Source organism: Dermacentor variabilis, chromosome 2, assembly GCF_050947875.1.
Source record: "Dermacentor variabilis isolate Ectoservices chromosome 2, ASM5094787v1, whole genome shotgun sequence".
NCBI lineage: Eukaryota > Metazoa > Arthropoda > Arachnida > Ixodida > Ixodidae > Dermacentor > Dermacentor variabilis.
The window spans coordinates 103980361-104004950 of NC_134569.1; the positions used below are offsets into that span (position 1 = coordinate 103980361).

A 24590-nucleotide genomic window follows, 5' to 3' on the forward strand; every position below is an offset into this window, starting at 1 on the left:
GAAAATGCACTGGTGTTCCAATCACTCTTATGCTTCACTGCATCAAACAGCGTTATCTTAAAAAAGTAAGTGGAACAACAGTGCATCTTTATCGCAAGTTTGACGGCGCACATCTAGACAGCGGTGCCAATCTCAGAATTCGTTCTAAGTCGATATGCCTTGCGTACTCACTAAAATTCGTAGATTGAAGTATTTTCCGTAAAGAAAATCATTAGAAAGTTAATTATGATATATATGTTAATTATGCACACTAACTAAAATTCGTAGATTAAAATATTTTCCGTAAAGTAAGTAATCAGAAAGTTAATTATCATATATGTGTTAACTATACAATTATCCGCTTTGATTTCTTGTAGAAGTAATGGCTGCCTCATCGAGTAATTTGGAACAATGCTTAGAATTGTGCTATCTGCCACATGCAACATTTAGGAATTTGGTGCAGCTAAAGAAACACCCTGTGTGTATTTATATATGGAGAGACACACTCCAGCACCTTTGTTCACTGAACACACAGAAAAAGGCTTCATTGACGGGATTGTCACGCTCAGTTGACTCAAGCTGGCGCGTCTTGATTTCTGGGATGACCCCACAATTAGCTGAAGCGGCTGTCAAACGTCCGTGGGGGTTACCGGGGTCCGTGAGGGAACGTCGTAGGACACCCTTTTCCAGGAGATTCTTGCTCTCAATGGGCCGTGAAAGCGACAGTGAACCAACAAACAATACTCGGTCGGCCAAACGTGCCTCGCCCGGCTGGCGCCATAAGTCTGTCCAAGGAGGTCGCATTGTTGGCTTCACGAAGCGATTCGTCGCAGCGGGGCAGGAAAGGCTAGAAGGTCACTACCCCCGCTGGCCCATCGTAACAAGACATAATTGGAGATCGCAGGGAGAGGCCTTCGTCCTGCAGTGGACATAAAAATAGGCTGATGATAATGACGAAAAATGAATATCAAGATAGCCTGTGTTAGTATATTACACTTTTGCGGTAACGCGAAGCGTATAGAAGGACTGGTAAGAAAGTGCAGGGGCGCATGAAAGGTGTAATAGCGCAACATGGGTGGCGAAGCCCCCTTTATGTTACCCGCGCCACCTCGGCGAGACGACACGCATGATCAAATTTTGACAACGTTTGTTCGGATCTAGATAAACGTGTATTGGTAAAGACGCACATTACATTCTGAAGAAATCATAGACTCAACCTAAGAAGTTTCCATTTCTACTGCGATAAAAATGCCCAAATGCGAGAAGATATTTTGAAATCCATGACGTCACACTGACGTATACAATCAGTGAGGTTCTGGCGCGAATTTCAAATAAGTCTGACCTTCAGGTTGATTAGTATCTTAGTATAAACAATCATTTCCCTCCAATTGAATGAACATAGAGCGTTTGAAGAATGCTCTACCAGACTACAATTAAGGTGGTCTTTAGTGCCTGATATCATTGATATCAAATAGGTTCAGAACGATTTAAAACACTGGTTAGCGGCTAGACAGGGTACTTATTTGTTTGCATGTGACTTATAACTTTGTACGCCAACGTAGTGTTCTCAAACGAGCGCGAAAGCTCTGGCGTCCTATGTGCGACGATGTTGCCGAGTGTTGCTACGATGTTTCTCTTGCATGAAGGGTACCCCGCCGTGAAACTCGGACGAAATTAATTAAATGAACTGATACTCTGCAGAAATGAATGAAAATTTGGTATTCAGAAGAATCAAAATTTATTAATCACTTCTGTAATCACAGGTGCGTAGCATGAACAAGGAGGTCTCGTAGTCTAAAGTTGCACTGAGACATCCTTTTAACGTCATTACGTTCTTATATGGCGATTACTATAGAGGACATTTCGTTCTAGTATTAACACGCTTTCACAGACAAGTTAGTCGACGTCCTGAGCAAACAAGGGAAAGATATATGTCGGCTACTGACGTCACGTGAAAATCGTCAATAATAAAGGACCCTCAAAAGTCCAGAGACAAGCTTCTCGGCATTGCGCACAGTCGTCGGAAAAATGAAGTATCTTAAGAGCGCAATACTTTCCTTTATATCTATTCCTAGGCTTCAATGTCGCCCCTGTTCAAATAAAGAACTAATGTACAAGATTTCCGTCACGCTTCGCTATTTGCGCGAACACGTATGTGGCTCTCCCTGCCGGAGGCAGAAACAGTGAAGTGCGCATCCACGCTGGGTAGAGCAACCGCTGCACACGGCGCACCTCCTGATGCGCAGCTGCCCCCCCCCCCCCATCCACCCTTCCCCATTTCCTCACGAATACCCGCGTTTCAGTTTAACTATTCGGTAATCGGAATCTATGGGGCTTAGTTCTCAAATGTTTCGTGTGTCGGCGCCGGCGTGCTGTGTTCGGGCCCCTTCAACCACGGGCACCGTGTTGCAGCTCGTATTGCACGCGACTGCGTTTCCTTGAAGACGGCGCTGAACAGTGAAGTCCGAGTTGCGTCTTCGCAGACTTGCGCACCCGGCCATCGGAAGGCTGGCTTTCCGCAATCCTTAGCCGTGTGGTGGCGAAGCTCGTTGCACCTTAAATTTAAATTCTGGAGGTCTTGCGTGCCGACACCGCAATATGATTATGAGGCTCGCCGTAGTTGGTGACTCCGGACTAATTTTGACCACCTTCGGCGTTCTTTACCGTGCCCCCAGTGCACGGTACACGGGTGTTTTCGCGTTTATCCCCTATCGAAATGGGGTCGAAATTCGGTCGGGATTTTGATTCCACACCCTGGGGCTCAGCATCGTTGCATCTTGAAAAGGGGAATTGTAGCCCTCGTCTTATTCGAGCCCCGTTGAAGGTTTCTGTATAAGTGCTTCATCAGCCTGTTAATTCTCTTTACAAAAATCACCACCGATCCACTCCCGCGAAATTGGCTGGTTAGCGATGCTGTAGATATGTTGCGCCTAATGTAGGGCAACTTGTCAAACACCGATCCCACAATGTGCGCCCATTACGCACATTGCTCTTCAAAGTAATATATCAAAGTAATATATGACACAAACACACGTTTCAATGCAGTTTAAAATACATTTTATCTATTACTTTGTAATGGCTGGTATAACTGCTTTGTGGTCGCTATGACACACGCCGATGTTTTCCGTTCTTATTTGATAAATGTTTGTGGCCAAAGTTACATCGATGCATGACCCGTGTACGGTAGTTGGTTGACTCGGATCGTTCGAGTAACCGAGTTCGCGCGCCTCGTCATCAGTCATGTGGTTTGGCGGCTTTCCTTATTTGCGAGTTTCGTATTGAAACGAAAGCTGTGCTGTATGCTCGCTTCACGCCTCTGCCTTACGGGCTTAAGAGCCATTGCTCCTGGCCCTGCACTGCCGCCGGGATCGGCCTGGGTTTTCTGTCGACGTGACGAACGCGAAATAATCCCGAGATCCTACATATAGCAATAGACAGCTTCGCTGTAAGAGAGTTCACGCTACATTCGTGCACATACTGCAAATTTTCCTCCGCGTGGCAGTTATATACGTATGTCAATCGCGGATTCGCCTTCGGAAGTAGCACTGCAGTCTGGCGACTAAAATAAGAAACGCAGAAAGAAACGGAAGTTCGCTCCCCGCGGGTGCGCGAAAGGAGCGCAGGTTTATTATTGCAAATCGCCATTCGGCGTCATTCGGCGGTGCGCGGAAGAGGCGCATCGCACGCGTGCATGGACCAGCCGATGGGGCGTGGATCATCCGGTGGCGGTCCAGACGGAGCAGCTCCGGACCGGGTTCATGGGCGAACCCTTCTTGCAGCCGTAGACGCGAGCAAAGTGCTCCGAGTTGCTCAGCGGCACGTTCACCTGCGCTCGTTTACGTGGCAGGTGAACACAAGTGATGGCGCACCAGTTTCCGCTACATGCAAAGATCAGCGAAAAGTTACGATATGCACCACGACGATTCCAAGCTCGCGGTTCACGTTTAGCGTCAATTAATGTGTCACTCGGGCCGGCGGTTTCTTGAGGTCCGAAGCTCAAATATCGCTTGTGCAGCTTCAAAAAACACATCCTTTGCAGATGTATGCCAATCTCCAGCAACCGATACATAAAGATATAGACAGATTTTATTTACAGGAAAGGCAGACAGGTCGATCTGAGCTTGGCGCGCTCTAGTCTGCTACTCTGCACTGGGAAAGAGGCAACGGTAGCGGAAAGTATAGGGAACAAGTAACATATAGTAAAGGGATGGATGATGATGAAGAGAAGAGGAGGTCTGAATGCTTTCTGTACATTTGAGGATGGCCCTATACAAGAGCCACTCGTTTAGTCTATAGACTGCATTGCAGTACTACGAGGTGGATGTTGCATGTACTACGAGATGGATGGAGTTAGTGTGCGCTCGTATCGTGTACTTCCTTTTGACTTTCGTCCGGGTACAGAACAAAACAGATACAGAACGGAACGGATACAGAACCTAACCCTAGGAACAAGTACTACGAGACCATGCCGTCCGCTTTCACCACCCATCACAATAATGCAGACTCCGATAACTGACCGGTAACACACTGGATGTTAGAAACAAAAAAATTCACCGACGATTACGATATTCCCTAATGCGAAATTTCAGCGCAGCACTTTACGCGTTTTCATTTAGGGATATATTGGCTGGCGCGGACAATGTCTCGTGCGGCACGTTGCAAACGGAGTGAAGTGTGGCGCGACTACCTCGCTAATCTGGAGATCGCGAGAGCCAGCGTGTGGGTGACGCGTGGCGCGATTCACTGCAGCCGCCGCCGACAGACCTGCCAGACGACGCGTGCTACTCTGGCACCATCTCGTAGCCATCGTCGCCGCACTATGCTATTCTTCTCGCCCTTTCCCCATACCCTCCTCCTCCGCTTTCTTCGTCGCGTCTTTCATCCTCCGATGCGCTCCGCGTTCACTCTCATCTTTCGCTGTGCTCGTTCGCTCTGTTACGCCAGCGCCAACACTCGCCGTATAGGAACGGGCGCCTAAGAGCTGCGCTGTAAAATTTACGGATTACTCGCGAAATATACCCCACAGGGAAGTTGCTGTTTATTCGAATGACGTATACATACAAGGGAACTTTTCTTTTATAATCACTGACAATTATATGCTTCAAAGCGAAAATTCGGAACTCTGGCTGTTCTTTGATTAACTTATGATACCGAGCGCGTCGCCGCATGCGCCGGCATTCAACGCACGAAAGCAGCTTAACCGCTTCACTTTAGAAATACTGCAAAAATTAAAGGGGTAACGAACGTCTTAATTACCACTAAGAAGAAGCTGGCATGTCTGCATGCTAAGCAGTAGTCATATATGGCTAGGCGTTTCCGAATATGGAAGCGAATCTAGTATGGAAGCCCTGTACGAGCAGCACAATAGACGAAGGGGGGTACCAATCTGCTTACTAATCTAAAACGCAAAAAAAAGCATGCGATTATGTGAGAAAAGTGAGGACGATAAAGGTGTGAAAATGCGTGTCGATATTGCATTGATAATCATGCATTAATCCAGCTTTTCACTTTTTTATCTCTATGAGCTTTAAATAATGTCCGAAGCACCTTTTGTGGAACATACTCTCATCGCTTGATATCTGAGTAATGTTGCCTTTTCAAATGAGTAGTTTCATAATAGTTGTACAACAACCTTGTGTCTCTCTTGTTGCAGAAATGAAAGACTAATAAGTTGATGCACCTATTTATTGGCACCATCACCCATGCAACCAACCGCGGAGAAAGGAAAAAGGAGGGAGCATACCGCAACGCGATTGAAGCCAAACCTGTCGGCCCAACACGTGATCGCATGTCAAAGTGCGCGGTTGGTTTTAGTGTTCCCGCTCTGCAGGCAAACCCACGGAAAGGCAGCTGAACAAGCGCACACCGTATAAAAACTATACTGGCATAACTACTGGGAACCAAACGTCTGAAAAATCTCGATTCTTGCTCCGCGATCTCGACGCAAGAGGTCACAATGCAAGTTCATAGCTCACGCCCATCTGCTCCGGCGAGCTGACTGGAGACGCAAAGAGAGACGACACAGCAACATGGCTGCGCGTCCGGCTTGAAAAACGCGGCGTGAGGGCCTTTCCTATTTCGATGTCCTCCGTCGGCTTGTATGATGATTATTTACCGATGCTCTGCAGTGGTCATACAGCCGATTCGGGGCTCCCAGGCAGTCAGCGTTGCTAATAATTGCAGGTTACTGGCTAAAAAACCCGCCTCGATTCCACCCTGTGAAAGCGGATGCACAAAGAAGCTGTTGCCGACACGTCAGGCACGCACAACCGACGTTAGGCGCCGTCACACAATCGACGTACGTCACGCGCGTACGTGCGTGTGCGAAGTGCAGCATTCTTCTAAGCCAAACGCAAATGCAGTATTGACCTAAGTGAACGTTTAAAAGTAAGATGCGTCAGAAAACGCGTTAAACTTGCACACAAGCTGCAGGCAGCGTAGCTTCGGATTGTTATTAGAATATACGAGAACACATAAATTTGTTGCGCCTGAAACTCAAACACAAAGCTTTCCAGCTGCAGTTTGCTTTTGGGTGTGCATGCCACGAGAAATCCCGACCAACTAGAGGCTGACAGTTTCGCCGTAAAGACCGCGCAAAGAAGTTGCTGTGTGTACCAGTGAGGTACGCAGGCTGCGCTGCAGCCTGCATTGGGGCCATACATGCACCGTAGCCATATACCTCCGACTCGTAGAATGTGACTTGAGAAACAAAAAGAATGGATTACTGGTTAGAAAAACCTCGCATATAAGTGTCTGTATTGCGCCTAGAATGAGATATAAGTGCACTTCTACATTCCTCTCTGCCCGTGATGATAGAAGCGCATAGGGAGCGGGATGCTGGCCGCATAGACGAGCGTATAAGTGCCCGATAACACAGGCCCGTCGGGGATGACCGTGTTGTCCCGCCGACAGTGACGGGTGTTCAAACAAACATGTGTATACTAATAAGCGAACAGCTAAAAAGGACGCTGACGGCGCGTGGCTTTCACGTGCGGCCGAGTTAACGCAAAATAAATGTGGACTTCGCCAGGCAAAAGGTGCAGTATAGGTCTCATGGAGACTTTCTCCTACAGAATCAAAGTCCTACGGCAGCCCATACGTGCCGACGTGGTGACTTGAAAACACCGCATAGTTCGAACAACGTAACCCCGGCACGAAAGTTCGTGCACGGCTTGTGCGAATCTAGCTTCGCTAACTGCGTGTCATGGCCGCAGATAAGCTACCGATACATAACAGACCGCGCACCTTGAACTTGGCCGGCAGCCGCTCTCGGAAAAGGATCTGGCGGGCGGCGGTGCCGTTGCGCGCCGCGGTCGCCGGCTGGTCGCACTGCCCGACGGCGAAGTTGACGAAGAACAGCTCGTCGGTGGACAGGGCGCGCAGCGTGGGCAGGCGGAACAGCGCCGGCCGCCCCTCGCGCAGCGGGAACGAGCGGACGTAGACGCGGTACAGGGGCTCGAGCACCGCGTTGTCCTCCACGATCTCGGCCAGGAAGTCGTCGGTGACGCCGCCGGCGGGCGAGCCGGCCTCGGCCGACAGCAGCTCGCCGTACTGCCGCAGGAAGCACCACGACAGGTGCGCGAACCGCAGCGACGTGGCGCGGCTCCACGACGGCCGATCGTCGTGCACGGTCTGTATGTATATGTGCATGTATACAAGGCGGGCGCGGTCAGTTGCGCTTCTCACATTAGGTTTCTCATAGCGCCACCGGAGCTGGCACTGTATATAGCGCCCGCGAGCAATCTGACTGAGTACCATATGTGTCACGCACTTCCGTCTTTCGCAACATCAATCGCAACAGCGAGTGCGCGAGCATAGTGCACGCGTATACCTGCATGTCGGCGACGGCGGCGAACAGTCCCCGCAGGGCGTAGGGCAGGAACCGGGGCACGTGCATGGGAAGCACGTCCTGCACGCGTGCCAGGAAGCCCAGCACGCCGTAGGGCAGCAGCACGCTGTTGCGCTCCGGATCGTGCCTGCATTGCGCACCGCGTGCAGATCTCATTGTATCGCGACCGAAATAAAGACAACGGGAAAACTCGATCTATTAATGAGCACCAATTAACTCGCCCGGACTTTAGTACGTCTTCGGGGATTCCGTGTTTTAAGAGCGAAGACGCGCGCAACTGCGGAAACCAATCGTTTACGCCGATGGCACCTCGCAGTGCAAAACGAAGCCTGTACAATGCGCCTAACCGGTCCCAGATGGGGACAGGTGCCGTCATCACGTAATGAGCGTATACAGCCCTCCAACACACGTTATGGGAACTGATTAGAACATTTAAAGACCGCGCACGCTGCATGTAGTTATACCAGGAGCATTAGAGTAAAGGACACAAAGTGTGCAAACGTAATTTTTTTTAGCAAAATAGCAGAAAGAAACCATAAAATACGCAACGCGAGTATCAGCAACTTTCGCTAAGCCTTCCGTTGAAAGGAGGCGGACACGATGGCAAAAAATATGGGAGGGCGTATACCTGTACGCGAGGTCGAAGCTGCTGACGTCGTGCAAGCCGACGGCAGCGCCGTTATTCCAGGCCCCATCGCGGGCCGCTGCAGAGCTGTTCCGGCGCACTCGCTGCAGAGCGGACCAGTAGCGACGCTGCACGGCGGTCTTCATGTGGAAGTAGCTCTCGAGCAGGCTGCGCTCGTTCAGCATGGGCACGTCCACGAACAGCTGTCCCAGCTCGGACTCGCCCGGCTGCTCGCGCGGCACGCCCAGCGACAGCGACGTCTGCGACAGCCGCGATAGCGTCGCGTTCATGTCCTCTGCCGACAGCCACGGAGCCTGCGTGGTGTGAAAGGTACCGTTGCAACTCCGCACTGCCGAGAGAGACGCCTGGCGGGCAATCTGGCAATCGGGGATGGTGCAAGCAGTTGGTGTTATACTTAAACACTGTAAAGGGCGATTGGAGTCATTGCCTCGAAGCGTGAAAAAAAACTATTAAAGCGAGGCTAAATCACTAAATCTACTGCCTCTAACCGATGAATCGAGGTGATCAACTTGATAACTAGATAGAATATGTTGAGACCTAACCCCATATTAAGCCGATATATAGTATAGCATGCGAATTGAATCGAACGTCGAACACTTTGCGAATAACAATGACCCTTTCTCATCATTAATATATCATTGTGCTCACGTCCTGTTAACCATGTTAGCTAGTTTGCTCGCAATGCTGAAGACTTTTCCTCACATAATCGGTCATGCATTATCAGCGCGAAGATAAGGAGGAAGTCTTGCCAGCCACTAAACACATCGAGACAAAAACGGAAATACGCGTACATTCTGCGGCGACGCGGCCGAACGGAAAAAGCACGCATATGTATATACTTTCTATTTCTTGATGCAATGGCCCCGACGTTTAACCTTGCAACGATGCTCGTTGCCGATTGATTCGCGAGAGAACGCCCTAAGCTGCGGCACCCCTTTAAGCAGTGCCACACAGTTGAAGCACAACTGCCGAAATGTCACGTCTGAGCACGTGATCGTGGAATACAACAGGCGCGCGAGACCGCAGTGACATCCTTGCGCATATATAGTAGCAACGCAGAGGCGAGCAATAAGATGGCGGACCTTCTTGATGAAGTGTGCCATGGCGTCGGTGGCGCTGTGGGCGAGGCCGAGCATTTTGCGCGCCGTGTCCGAATGGCTGAGGAAGGGCGTGGCATGGCGCAGCATGACGGTGAGTGCGGCGCCGAACACCTTCTCCACCAACTGCACACAGGCCTGCAGCCGCTCCATGCCGGGGATTCGGCGGCCCTCCACCGACAGGGAAACCTGGACAGGGCGACGACAGGCGGGTGAGCTACCCGCGGGACTGCACCGGAGGCGCAAGAAGCAGTCGCCAGTATGTGGTACTTCGCGTCCTCAAATTCTCCTCTGGGAAAGCCGCGACAACCTCTTGCCCGAGAAAAACGCGAATGGCGACAAAATCGTTAAAGCGGGCTACCGGGTTATCATCTGGTCCCAGAAGGAGATATATGAAGGATTCGATCCAGTAGCAGATGGAATGTGCTATCTCTATACGATGGAATGAACAAAGAGCGCATACCACATCAGACGCGGTGCTTATGCATTCCAGTCAGCTCGGTGCCACTCTGAAAACGATGGATCGCTGGCAACCACTTTATGGAGCAGTAGCTTCCCTGTCCCATATTTAGCGTAGTTTTAAGGACTATCTACCGCTCATCGACAGTGCGTTTATTCTGCATGCTTATGCGCTCTTGAGTTAAACATGCTTCAGCGAAGAAAGCAAAGTGAACATGCACAGTCGCCCACAAAAAGTTTGCGCCACGCAGGATTTTCGCAAAACCTGAATACTCGCAAAGCTTGGGAACATAGCTTCGAATTGAATGTTTCTATGTGTAGTAGTTTTTGCGACCTACGGTGCTTCATTAAATTATTCGTGTGCCTTAAGAGACCAGACATTAACATTTGTCGTGGAACTCGTCGCCCGCAAACTTTTGCGGCCGACTTCATTCTTCATCGGGTAGACAGAGAACAGCAAATGTGCAGTTAAACACGGGCAAGCAAGTTGCTCCAGCAGGAAAAACAAATTACATCAGGATTCCGTCTCTACTTAGAGCACCATGAAACTCCAACGAGGTGCGTTGACCATTACTAAAAATAGTGGTTGTAACGTAGCACATCGAGTTCAAGCAGTTCACCGGTTGATACCGAGTGTTCCCGCGTACCAGGTGTTCACCAGTGGGACCCGGCAGGAAGGGCGCCATGGCGACCATGAGGCGGTAGCCGACGTAGTTGAGCAGCACCGCGGTCGGAGTGACCTGCGTGAGCCTGGCCAGCCGCTGCAGGTACAGCATGGAGCGCACGGCCACGGGCTGTATGGCCGCGGCTGCCGCGCTGCCCTTCAGCACACCGTTCATGAACAGCACCCAGTCCCAGCGGGAGCCGCCCGGCACGCTCCCTAGGGACACCTGAGCAAGGCGCGGGCACGCGCTCGTGAAGGGCAGCCTGGGGCTCTCCGTTAATAGTGCGCACATGCAAAGCCGTGCGTAACGCGCGATGCTGACTGTAGACCCTACCTCACAAGTGGCTTGCAGCGCAGCAGGCCGAAGGTACTACGAGGCGTACACAGGCAGTATCCTTGCGCAGCGGAATGTAGTTACGGTCGTAACTGTCTGATTAGACAGGATTCGAGCGTTTTGCATTTGTTTGGTACATGATACGTAGATGAACGCGCATGTACATCGTGTTACCGCGAATACGGCAGCCGCTGAGCGGCCGACGCGGCGCGGATGAACATGTCTCGAGGGGCATTCGGCCTTCCTATTGGCTAAGGAGTCCTCCAGCTTTCACAGTGCTGCAAACGACTTGTGAGACGGAGTATAGAGAAAACCATTTCGATCGGGATATACAAAGAGACAGTATGTTCGGTAAGGAGTACTGCACGTTGCACTGCTTTACCACAAGTACGGGGGGGGGGGGGGGAAGGGGGGCAGTGTGAGGTTAGAGGGTGGAACGGAAGGGAAAGAGTTTGTCCAGAATCGAGATAGCTGGCGCAGCAGATGGAGAAAGGGACGAGTGCGGGTATAATTTAACAATTTATTTAGCCTGATTCTATACCTTTAATTTAGTGTGTGCGACTATTCGAAACTTTTCAATAACGAATCGAATAGTGTCCCATTCGATTCGATCGATTTGGTATCTTAGAATTGAATAGCCACTTTTTGTAAGTACGAATATTTTTCTAATACTTTAAAATGTGAAATGTGCGCAATCGAACGTAAAATTGGAAAAAAAGAAAGGAGTACGATAAATTGGGGGGGGGGGGGGGGTAATCTCCGTGGGCATCAAGCTCTAGTCGTGCTTTTAATAAACAAAGCTTCATACTGTGCATGTAATTTAATGGAAAAAAATATCTAACGTTGTGAATACTAGGATATGGCCATCGTTTTGTATCATTTGTGTAAACGGCTGTTCATTATTCGTAGACTATTTGATATTCGACTCGATTCGGTTTTGGCACTATTCTATTCGCATTCGAACTCAGTCTCAAATATTACTTTTCGCACGCACGCTTACTCCCGAATCCCGAAAAGAAAAAGGAAAGTAATTGGAACATAATCGTCACATATTACACCGGCAATAGTGCTTTTACCATACGCATGATTGATATGACAACCCCGGGAACAAACCCGGCCATGGGAATGGCCCTTTCTAGCTTTTCCGCGAGGCAGTTCGCCAAGCCAATGGCGGTGTAGTCATTTTTGCAATCAACGCGTGTAAGCACGTGTGGTTTGCTTGCCTTAATTATGGTATAAAAAACGCGGACGTGGTTCTCGAGATGAATACATGCGCGAGAAACAGGCCCCAACGCATGCGCAGCTATAGCACTTCGCCTTCGTTTGTACCGTGACCGGTCACCATTAGTCAGGCAGATGTGCAACGCGCAGCAGCGTACATGCAAATCATAAGGCGTCATGCGGCCTGTCGTGCCTGTGTCTCGCAAGTCGCTGGAGAGATCGTTTTAAACACAGTTAATCAGTAAGCATGCTATGACATTAAAGTTACGGATAATTGAAGAAAAGAAAGCTGTCTTGTGGCAGTTTCGGTTGCCCCACTACTCATTCTGAACATCAGTGCTCTGGGACCGCAGTAACATGAGATATATGCGTCGTTCCACTGGTTGATCATGCGAGAACGACAAAAGAGAACTGCGACAGTTACATATGGTGAAAGAAAAATACAGTGATATGCTTCGTTTGCAAACCAGATGAAGAAATGCTGAGCTAAGCGTGAAAATTTTATAAAGGAATGGAGTGCCGTGGCAACCCCTTCTTGCGGTATTGACTGCTTGACCCATGCATAACTTGTTTGCCCTATGCATAACTTCACTTTGGAACGTACTTATTCCCCTCATTTCCCAACTAAATACGCTCACCGAGCAAACGCTGTCCATCGGCTATTACGAACTTCCTTCCGAAATATGGCGGTAAATAAAGAGGGCGACAGCACTTTTTTTTATTCCAGGAGTGTAGAGCGCACAGTCATAAACATGCTCAGGTCGTTCCGCGACAACAGGTAGCTGCAGCTACACCTTAGCACGGCCTAAGTATTACAACTTACGCGGTTGTCACCAGGCGCAATTTCGATCGCGATCGAGCCCGACAGAGATCGAATTTCTTAGTCGCGATTGGCTCCTTTGCGCAAGCTGCGGGAGGATCGAAGCCAATGACGGGCCGAGAATGTCGACCCGGATCAGGCTCGATCACGATCGAAAGTGGTCATGTATACGTGACGCCGGTATTATATATACTGCACATACAGAGGCAAGATAACGAAGCGAAATCTGGGCTTCGCGAAAAGCGCGATACAAAGAAGCGCCAGTAAATGAAGAAAAAAAAAACTGTGGCGCTAAAATAAGCCCGCCATCCCACAGGAAGCGTGGCAGAAAAACAGATGCATATAGTGCAGTGCCATCGGAAGATGTGAACGCCCGAAACTATATCGAAAGCGTCAACCTTGTAACTGCCAACGGTACATTTGTGAGCACCCCCGCTATTCAGAGTGAGGAAGAGACTGCGTCGGCTGTCGTGTATGAGCCGATGTCGTAGTAGGACTCTATATATAAAGTGTTGTGCGGCAAAGCATCGATACTTGGTGCCGAAGTAGGAGAGAGCTATATAGTAGCTCGAGTGAATGCGAATGGAGCACGGATGATGTGACAGCACATGTAGCGATGGCATTCACTCTACTTGAGTTCTTTTTTAAATTTTATTTATTATTATTATTTTGTACGTTTGAAATAAAGCTGGACTGCCAACTTTCGGGTCCTCTGCTGTATGTTGAAATAATACTTCTTGGCAGTCACTGCGCCGAATTTGATGAGGTTTGTTACATTTTTAAAAAAATTTAAAATCGAATTACTGTTGTAAGCGGCTTTTTTGTTTAGGTCGTCAGTTCTTTACTTTAAAAAAATGTTATGAGAATTGCAAAACTAAAGAATAAAAAGGTACGAACTATACAGTTGCAACTGTGTAACTCAGCGATGAAACAACGATATCACAATTCAGTAAACTGCGCTTAATAATACATAAAGCGGATAAAATTGACGTATTACATATCGCGCTCAAATATACCACTAATTAGTGAGTAGGACTTTTGCAAGAAAGTCCTTAACGAACATGGTAACAAATTCATGTCGGCTGTAAATTCATATATCGAATTTGACTGCTTTAGGTGCTCTGACGATGCAATTTACAGAACTGCGTGATTGATTTGGGTGTAGGAAGACAGATTTGTAAACTTCGTGTTTGCATTTCTTCTTAAGCTTAGGAAATTTCGGAAATTTGTGTAAAAAAAAATATTCAGACCCAAATCAGAATTCTGTTACAGTCACTAAATTCAACTTTCTCTCTCAATTGCAACACAAATTATTCGAATTTTAACGGAGGTCGTGCCATAAAAGCATTTCTGCGTTTTACATGTACTCGCATAGGCGGCATCGGAGCTGGCCCCGAGCTAAAGATAAGGCCTCCTCTTATAGGGAAGAGAGCCCGGTGGATTTGATAATCGCTTCAGCAGTCTGCGGCGTTCAGTAATGGGTATACCGCTCATGGACAACCAGTTTCGAAAGGAATTTCAGCGGGCTCTTCGCGCAACGTGTAAAATCGACGCAAATATGGCGGAAAAGTAACCGAACCAGTCGTATTTCCGACGTATTTCCAGCAATTAGTCGCCGCGTCTATATCGCGCCGGGCTACGACGCTTCATGTGATTGTGACTTAAATATAACGTACAGAAAGCAGTTAAAAGCTTCATTACAACACACCATCAGCATCGCGTAGGCGAGAACCATACGCTGCAGCGATGACACGCTGAATTTGCGTCGGAAATGCTTTTTATACTGTATTTTCGATTTCCACTTAAAGCAGTCTTCGCCACAGTTACCCTGAAGAACAGCGGTGGCTTGCGCGACGGCTGGCTCTCGATGGCGCGAGCGAGGCCTGCCTCGAGCTCCACGATGGCGTCGATGATCTTGGTCTCCTCGCGACCTTTGTAGAAGAACTTGAGCGCGCGGCCCACGACCTCCCGGTACCAGTCCATGGCACGGCTCCCGTCCATGTGTTCGTGGGATGACAGCAGAAGCTGCGCCTGCGACCGAGTGTGTACACGCGGACACCGAACTCCGCTTCGGCTCTTGCGATTGTAGCTCTTGCGTCGCGCGATTTTAGACCGCCACAACAAACCTGGCTCCAAGTTTTATTTGGTTCGACGTGTAAAGCTCAATGTAATGTACAACGGCGAGAACTCCACACAGAAGTCTCCCTTAGATATCGCCTTATCGAACCAGGTTTCGCCGGGTCAAATCTACACGCTCTACAATATTCAAGGAAATTCTACTTTCTTCGGGTACGCACATACTCCGTGTGGAGATGGGCGCGTTGTTTCGATGACAACACGGCGGAAACGGGAATTCGCGTTTCCTCGCGTGCACCTGTTACACGTATGATTTGTCCTGACATGGCAGCCCAAGTTGCGTATCAAAATTTCTTTTCGCAAAAGCTGCGTGAGGACGATGACTTATCGATGATATACGTAGATTAAGCGCGCAGTCATGCAATTCGTAATCGAAGACACCGAGGAGAAGGAGAATGTTTTATGTCTTATTCGAGTTAAGTACGCGCGTTTTCCCCCGGTTTTATTTGTCGGAAATTCTAAATACAGTGCATCTGCGGCACGCAACCGAGAGTACTGAAGACTATTTATTTTTAACTCTTTCATTTTTGCCCGACCGTTGTTTTTGAACACTGGAGTAAATTAAACTGATCAATGACGGACAAGTGGCCCGGGTAACTGCTGCGGTTGCAGCACATGCTATATGTCAGTTACGAACGGACGGAGGGACAGATGATCTGAGGTGACTGACAGATCAGCCCCGTCCGAGGCTATATCGCCTGTTCGAATATTTGAACGAATCAACACAGCACAACGTGTGTGAATCACTGCAGCCACGATGCACGTGCGTGCAGGGCCACCTAAGCGCGCGAAGTTGTCCCGGCGCCATGCCCATAGGCGGACATAAAAACGTGCAGGAGGAACGAGCAGTGCGACAGCACCTGTCCGAGGACGACCAGAAGCCTCTCTCTGGGTGGTTGGCGCTGCTGGTCGTCGCGGAGAGAAGGCAGCCGCTCGAGGCCGACGGTGACGAACGGGAAGATGGCCAGCGAGCCGGCCACTTTGCCCGCGATGTGTGCCACATTCTTGCGGCGCCTCGGCGTCACGTCGAAAGGCCAGCCCTCGAGGTCCAGGTACCGCAGCACGCTTGTGAGAGAGTCCGTCTCGCGCGACGTACGCGAGGACTCCTTCGTGAGCGCAAACATTATTATATACGTCGCTGTCCCAGTGTATATCGCTACGTTTCACAACGAAGTTGCGCGGCAACTGAATTTCCGCCGTTGCCCTTCGGCAACGGCGGAAATTCTTTGGAGTTTTTGCAAGCAACTGGAAGTGAATCCACGAAGCTTTCGCGTGGTTCTATCGTAAGAACCGTAAGAATACGGGCTATACGTATAGGTAGCGAAAATATACGCGGTGGAGCAAGTTTCAGGAGGCGTCAATTGGCGGAGCCCAACAAGCGTTCGCGCTGTTCCATCCCTTTTGTCTATCTGTCAGCTGTAAAAGAACAGCAAGCGCCCAGGCGACTGTTTGTGAACCCCGCATTGCAACACTTGTGGCAGGTGCCCTCACTTATAGACATGTAAGCTACAGTGCTTTTACGTTGAATGTGCTAAGCACCAACGCTCAACAACAGTGCCAAGAGAAGCTTTCTTTTAAAAGAAAAAAAAAACATTTTCATTTTCTTTTTCAGGCAGTGAGGGACGAGAAGCACTGCTGCTGTCGCGTGCACTACGCGTACCTTCGCGCAGGACGCGACGAACAGCAGGATCTGGTGGCCGAAGTGGTGCCTGTTCTGGTGCACCCGGTCGGCGTCCTGCGCCACGTAGGCGGCGGCCAGCTCGTGCAGCGCCTGGTACGCGTAGCCGGGGCTCTGGCTGGCGTACGGCGCGGAGCGCAGGTCGGCGCCCCCGAGCAGCCGCTGCCAGTGGGACGAGCACACGTGCGCGTAGTAGTCGTCGCACGGGGACACCGCCGAGTCGAGCTTGTCGTCGAAGTAGTGCGCCTCGGCGTGGCACACCGAGTCGTTGCACAGGTACAGAGCGGTGCCGGCGGAGCCCGACGAGCGCCACGCAATCGTCTGTGCGTAAAAGAGACCGCGTTCACCGCGTGCTGGCAGGGAACGGCAAGCCCAGTAGCACAGGCGCGAAGTCGACGGAGCGAGTCGCTGTCATGGGCGCAGCCTACATCGCGTCCTTCGTGTTTCAGCGTGCCTCCAGCACCTTGTTGCTTAAGAAGCCGTCGCCGTTCGTGTGTATCTTGCATTAAGCAAGCAAGCTCGAAAGCTATCGTTTACCTCGTTGCTTCGGATTATTTCTTATTGCGCCCGGTTTAAGCACACCAACACCTTTTCGATATCCCCCACCCCCTCCTTGTATAAGAGAACTGCGAACGAAGAGTGGCAAGGCTTTTATTCACTCGTTTAGCGACTACGTCGGTTCTACCAGAGTCATTCATTGCTTTTCATTCGTGCATTGAAGGACTCTGGTTCTACCCATTCTCTGCACCCTCACCCCTTTTTCTCTGCCAGTCTATCTAGCTTTCGTCTGCACTAGAAAGGTAAGCGCTGCAATTTTCTGCAATGCTTTTGCGGGGGGTCACGATAATTACAGTTGTCGAGAAGCTAATGTGGCGACGTCCAGGGAGCCCCAGAGGGCACTGTGCACAGTCGACGCGGCGCAGAGATCCAAACGAGTATGTCGCGTCGCCTTTTCTCTCTGCCGCGCGCCTGTCGTGTACACACACGCTCTAAACCCCTCTCCCCCCCCCCCCCACCCACCCTGAAGCGGTGTGCCAGATAGCAGCAGCAGAAGTGAGAGAGTCGAAGGAAGAGGCAGAGAAAGCTTCGCGTCAAAAAAAAAAAAGAGAGAGAGAGTTAGAGAGAGAAAATAAAATAAAACCGCAAAGCGACGCACCTTCCCGGAGACGAGAATCGCGACCATGGGCACAGTAAGCAGGGCGGCGGCCAGCGCGGCCGACAGCACTATCGCCAGGCGCCTCGACCCCTGCAGGCGGCCGAGCAGCTGGGGAATAACCCGCCGTCCGGGCCTGGGCGGGGGCACCAGGTTGAGGTCACCGCACTCGGACGAGGCCTGGCTGCTGGGAGCCGGGCTGGAGGCCGGCGCCGGTCGCGTTCCTCCCTCCGTCTCCTGAGCACCGCGCGCGCGCTCAGCCGGAGCTGGCGGCTGCGACGTCGACGTTGTCCTGGCCGACGACGTGCCCCCAACCGACGACCGGTTGGTCGGCGTTGCGGCTGGGAAAGTAGCGAATTCGGACTTCTTGGCGCGTTTACATGGCGGCGAATAATAACGCGATCGGAAAACGCGCGCGCATACGTACATGCGCAGCCTTTGGCGAAACTATACACGGCGTACATACGGGCCGCGCACTGACGCTTCCGTGGCACTTCTGCCTGTCTGTCATGTCAGTTGAAATTCAACCCCCTTTATTATTAGCTAGATACGTGGATAATTAACTGTCAACAATTCTTACATGTGAATAACAGCCATCGCTCGAGCTTCCGGGCCGCCACGTCAGGCGTATACCGCGCGGCGCTGTTCTGGAGCCCTTTGTTTCTGCAATCAATATTATCTATGGCATCAAACGTGTCCGCCTTTCATCCGGCTTTTGTGCCATTTACCGCTTCACTGACAACTCTACAGATACTAACACGCTTCAGTCCGACCTTCGTTGCCTAGCAAATTGATACGCCACTCTGTTCGTGTCTTTGCACACCAAGAAAACAAGGCGTATGTTCCTGCATGCTTTACTAGCTCTATACCGACGCCGGCTGCATGTTATTGCCGATGCGCTGGTCAGACGGCCACTACGAGGCTCCGACACAGGTTGAATTGATTGACATTTGATACAGAACATGCTGCCGCACGAGGTCCTTCGTGGAACTCCCCTGTTACGGTACGAACATACTCATAGCCAAAAGATCACAGACGTGATACCCCTCATACAGATTACCTCCAAACCTGGAGCCACTGAGAAGCGAAAATTGCGAATTTCTTGCCAATATAAACCGCGCGAAAAGAAGACGTCGTCTATTCGCGTGAGGCATACGCAAAGTAACATTTATTCTATACCAATTGGCGTATAATTATGTTTCAAAGCAGATTCTGAGCTCCGATGCAGGGTGCGTTTTACTGGTTGTTCTACGATTATTCACATTTGATTACGACCACGCCGCCGCACGAAAACCGTTTCGGAACTTTCTTCAACTGCTTCACTGTAACAAATCAAATAAATATCCGTGGTACACTATATTGTTAGGTCTCCTGCAGAACTTCTAGGTGCAGCGCCGCAATAATATCCTTTATGTGGAGAAGCCAACATTCCAAGCTCGTCATTAGGTCAAATGTCTACTGCATACGCGCATTGGAAACCAAAGCGCATTCTCGCCAACCGCGTGGCTTTTCCATTTACCACATCGGTAGCGTCGCCCTGGTACAACCTTGTATAGTGGCTACATCAGCCACGATATGGCGCTATGAGCACATGTTTACGTATATGGCGCATAGCGTTGGTTAAATCTATACGAGACACTCCTTAGCATTGTCTTGCTCTCGATAAAATCTTGTACGACGCCTGTTTGTTCGCGCGGACTTTCCGTGATCACTCATCTCGCCTTCGACTGGTCATTTCAGAGCGCTTCGGCTGCTCTACACAGCCGTAAACGACAGCATTTGAACTCGTATTACACGGGGATAATCGAGCTCTGACACCGACATATGTACACGCGCGAATCCCAGCTTACGGTTTAGGGACATTTCTAGACTCGCAGTAACACTTATTTCACGAGCTTCGCAGCGCTGCTTCAGCGCTCTTAAACATGTCGAAGGCAGCTGCAAGTAGAGCCTTGTCCTGTGCCCATACGCGTCACGTTTTCTTGCGTCACGCGCGTGGGCGCTACAGAATTACCGAGTAACACCACACGGATCGTGTAACGCATCGAGAAATGAATAACCCTTACTGCACACGTCTCGCGCGTTTTCAAGTTAACCAAGTACTGACGACACGCCTGATATACAGGGTGTCCCAGCTAACTTTAGCCAGAGTTTTAAAAAAATGCGAATGCCGCGTATATATCTGGACAGAAACAAGATAATGTTGGTTGCCGTCGCTAGGAGATACTCAGATTACTTTCTTTTAATTCTACCTAACTGCATAATTATTCCTAATTAATTAGTGAACTTGTCAAATGTTATAATTAGATGAAAAGTGTCAATGAGAAAGTTGTAGGGCGACACGAAAAACTCCCGGTACAGCTTTCTGCTGCTCAATACGTGCTACATGAAAGTGTTTTTCCGAGCGTGAAAAAGCCTGCGAATATACGCAAAGTGCCTCGGGCAGCCAGTCAACAAACAAACAAACAAACAAACAAACAAACAAACAAACAAACAAACAAACAAACAAGAAACAAATAATAACAATAGTAATAACAACAATACGTTTATTGCTTGCATGTGCGTGATATACCGACATAAAATACCGCAGACTCATATTTGCGTGCGTCACATTATAAGAAGACCTTCTTTTTTCGTCCACAACTAGCTTTTCGGTGCGGGGCTACGTGGCAACCGAATAATTTTCCGCGTCTACGATGTCGTTACTCTGTTCTCCAAGGCCCCATGACTGCCCTCGGCCACATGCACTCGTACGTTATCGCAGTGCACGGACGTTCCCCCTTTCGCCAACGCTACAGTTACTGCATATGCTACCGTCAGTTTGACACCCCCCCACCTTGTTCAATTCTCATACTTAAGAAGCTTTAGGTCTACAGCTCCTGTCTCTAAATACATGAGAAAGGGGAAATTATTTTTCTCGGCAACCGCTGCACTGACTTTGATGATGTTCGTTGCGTCTAAAAGAAAAAGGTGAAGCCTTTTGCACGCTCACTCATTTGCCTCCTGGATATGCACTCTCACTGCATATCCCGGAGGCACATTTATGCATGGAGAAAGATTCTCTCTGCTCGCGTGCACGGGTGTGTTGGAAACCAGACTGCAAGGGCAGGACGCTCACGCGTTCAAAGGTGTGATCTGCCATTCGAACGTGCCTGTAGAAGGGTAGGTTCGGGAGACTTTTCACATGCGCGCGGTGACTGTTGAACCGCAGGCGAAAAGGGGTCTCTGTTCGTCCAATGTATTCCTGCTTACGCACCTAGCATCGAATTTTGTACACGACGCTACTGGAATCACGATCAAAATTTTCGTTAATTTTATATACTAAGGACGAGTTCGATGCCTCAGCTGTGTCTGTTGTCATGTGACGACATACCTCGCAACGAAGTTTCCGACACGGTCGACAACCATTGGGCGCGTTTGGCTTCTGTGTCCTCGCCCTGACTAACAAATCCGTTAATTTTTCTTTTTCTGTATATACCACACGAGGCGGCCACTTGAGGATAGTAGCGAGTGGGATGCTCCGTTTCATGATGTTAAAACGACGGTTGAGAATGGCATTGACCCGTGAAGCACCGGTAGTGTATATGAGGACAAAGTTCGGATCTGTTTCGGTATTGGTGTTGTTCCCCACTTTCTCCCATTATATGTGCTCGATGCAAGCAGCTGGCGCGTTCAATGGCATTGTTCACTACTTGTGGAGGACATTTTTGGCGTACAATTAAGAGCGGATTTCAGTTCCTCCGCGCGTCTCTCAGGTTGTGCAGATTCGGAACAGATTCTTCTGTATCTGTGAGGCTGCAGGGAGTAGGAATGCTTGTTTTGTTTGCAGTGGTGGGGGTGGCTATTATGGAAATGCAGAGATTACTGACGATCTGTCGGCTTTTTGTATAGGGACGTGGAAATGCGACCGCCACTCAGTGACAAAGTGACGTCAGGAAGTGAACGCTATGTTGGGAGAAGTTGTGCGTAAAGCTAATTGACGGGTGCGAAGAATTGAAATTTTAAATGAAGTGCAAGAGACTTTGTTCGCTGCCGGATCACACAAAGAAGATATGAACCAAGAATCGCTTGTAAAATATTGGTTTTATGGCTGAATTTGCGAAAAAGGGGATTTCTAACGACGCCATAGAGATATTTGCGTAATTTGGCGCCACATTCGTTCCCATGGCGGTTCTGCTGATTTGCAGATAATGCTTGTTGTCACACTCGAAGTGATTATATTTAAGTACAAATCTAGAAGAGTCTCAACTGTATCTTTCTCTAATTGGCTATGTTGGCTGGAGCCAGCGTAAGCTGAAACTGTGGAAGCTATGCCCTCGGCGTGGGGTATGCTGGGTATTATATGGTATATATATATATATATATATATATATATATATATATATATATATATATATATATATATATATATATATATATATATATATATATATATATATATATTGTAGTAGGCAAAGAGGGGTTCTTCAGGCTACCTTTCAAACGTAAAGAACTTGAGTGGTGCTACAAGGTAAACAAAACAAGTATTTAATTTCAACAGTTTCGATGGGTGGATCTTCATCAGGGTTTACAATTTATATATATATATATATATATATATATATATATATATATATATATATATATATATATATATATATATATATATATATATATATATATATATAGCCCTGTAGCTCAGCAATGAAAGAAACTATTACAGCTCTGTATAAAGTATGTCTGATATCTAAAACGTTTAAAGCGGGCAAAAAATTAAATTTATGTACCATACACCGGTCTAAAATATACCACTAATTACCACTAATTTCTGAGTAGAACTTTTGCAAAACCCTTGTAAACATGACAAACATTCCATTTAAGTTGTAAATTCACGTATCAAATTTGTCCGCTCTGGATGCTCTAACGGATGCTGTTTAAAGAACTGCGATATGTGTTTCTTATGCAGAGTTTCGAATTTGTGAACTTAATAATTATGGGGTTTTACGAGCCATAACCACTTTCTGATTACGAGGCACGCCGTAGTGGAGGACTCCGAAAATTTGGACCACCTGGGGTACTTTAACGTGCACCTAAATCTTAAGTACACGGGTGTTTTCGCATTTCGCCCCCATCAAAATGCGGCCGCCGCGGCCGGGATTCGATCCCGCGAAATTTGTAAACTTCGAGCGCGAATTTTCTTTTCAGCTTTCGAATTTTCTGAATTTTAAAAAATAAATTTAGGGGCCTAAATCGAAATTCTGCCTCACTAGAATCACTAGAATTGAACCTTTTCTTTTAAGTGCAATAAATTTCATACAAATCGGTTACGCCGCTGTCTCATAAAACAATTTCCACGTTTTACGTGCATTCGAACAGTGGAAGGAAACGCTTCATATATATATATATATATATATATATATATATATATATATATATATATATATATATATATATATATATATATATATATATATATATATATATATATATATATATATATAGGTGCCACGTTATATTTACTATTAACATTCTTATTACTTAAAGGCCTACTATGACGAAATTTTACTTGGGCTAAATTGACATTAAATGCCATAGCATATTCCATCAGTGTAATCTTGACAAAGCCACAGGGCTGGTAAATGTCTAATTTTCTTATCAGCAGCCTTTAAATAGCGTCTAAGCAGAAGACGCGTGCGCCCGCGGTGATGCGATAATGGCGAAACACCCAGAACCGTATGCGCGACTGCTCATCTCTCAGTTGCAGCAGGATGCCCAGAAGGGATGACCGGTGGCCCCTAGTGAATCACTGTACAGTTAAGAAGCAATAAGAAAAACGGCAAAAGTGAAAGGTTAAGTCCAACTAAAATATGCAGGAAATTGCAATATGCAAAGGGGGAAAAGAAAATTGCTAGCTTAGGTTTCTGAATCACACGCTCTTTTCTACAGAGCGAAGGCTTGAGATGTATGGGTGACAACCGACGCCTTCTTTGAATGGCCACACAACTACTAGTGCATGCGAGAATAGACGCTCGGTCGCTAGAGATAAGCTGGAATCGACAAGAACTATGTCGAATACATGCTCCGAACCGGTACGCATGTGTTTTGGTGTTTTCTTACATAACTTCAAGTTCAGCCACATGATATGTCGCAATGCTCACCGCTTGAAGCGATGTTGGTTTTCCTGTCTGTCGCGGTCCTTGGCGCAGCCAGCGCGGCGCTCGGTGGAAACGAGCTACCGGTGGTTGGTGTCGCAGACGAAACACTTTGAGCCATTTTTATCCACCTAAAGCAGTTCAACGGCTTGGAATAGCCTATGGCGGCAGCCAGGAACGTGCGACCTTTCAACGTGCCGCGTGCCTGCGCGAGCAGAAAGATTCACGAGGTCCACAGTTTTGGGCACATTAGATCATGTCGGTGAATTCGACTAGAGTACTTTTTGCGTTTAACGGCGAATAAGTTGAGGCAAATTTATTTTACAGACGGTCGGCATTTCAACTAATTTCGAGCACCGCCGAGCAGGAGACCGCACCGCACCAGTACGCACATATTTTCAACGCTGGGTTTAGCGCAGTGCT

The 24590-nt window shown here is 48.6% G+C and overlaps 1 protein-coding gene across 4 annotated transcripts; it reads right to left on the reverse strand.

Annotated features, from left to right (window-relative positions):
* LOC142572437 (neprilysin-1-like) lies at positions 1-24494 on the reverse strand. 4 transcript variants are annotated; one of them, XM_075681553.1, is made up of 11 exons: positions 24174-24494; positions 18040-18377; positions 16866-17204; positions 16066-16311; positions 14897-15100; positions 10678-10920; positions 9557-9760; positions 8457-8767; positions 7811-7955; positions 7225-7611; positions 1-898 (listed from the first exon to the last, which is right to left on the reverse strand). In XM_075681553.1, the coding sequence occupies exons 1-11, from the start codon at positions 24286-24288 to the stop codon at positions 827-829; spliced, it is 2604 nt and encodes an 867-aa protein (XP_075537668.1). In that variant the 5' UTR covers positions 24289-24494; the 3' UTR covers positions 1-826. The 4 variants fall into 4 exon arrangements, with proteins under 4 accessions (XP_075537668.1, XP_075537667.1, XP_075537669.1 ...); XM_075681552.1 differs by lacking the exon at positions 1-898 and adding an exon at positions 3559-3805; XM_075681554.1 differs by lacking the exons at positions 1-898; positions 7225-7611 and adding an exon at positions 3559-3805.
* Positions 24495-24590: the final 96 nt, after the last annotated feature.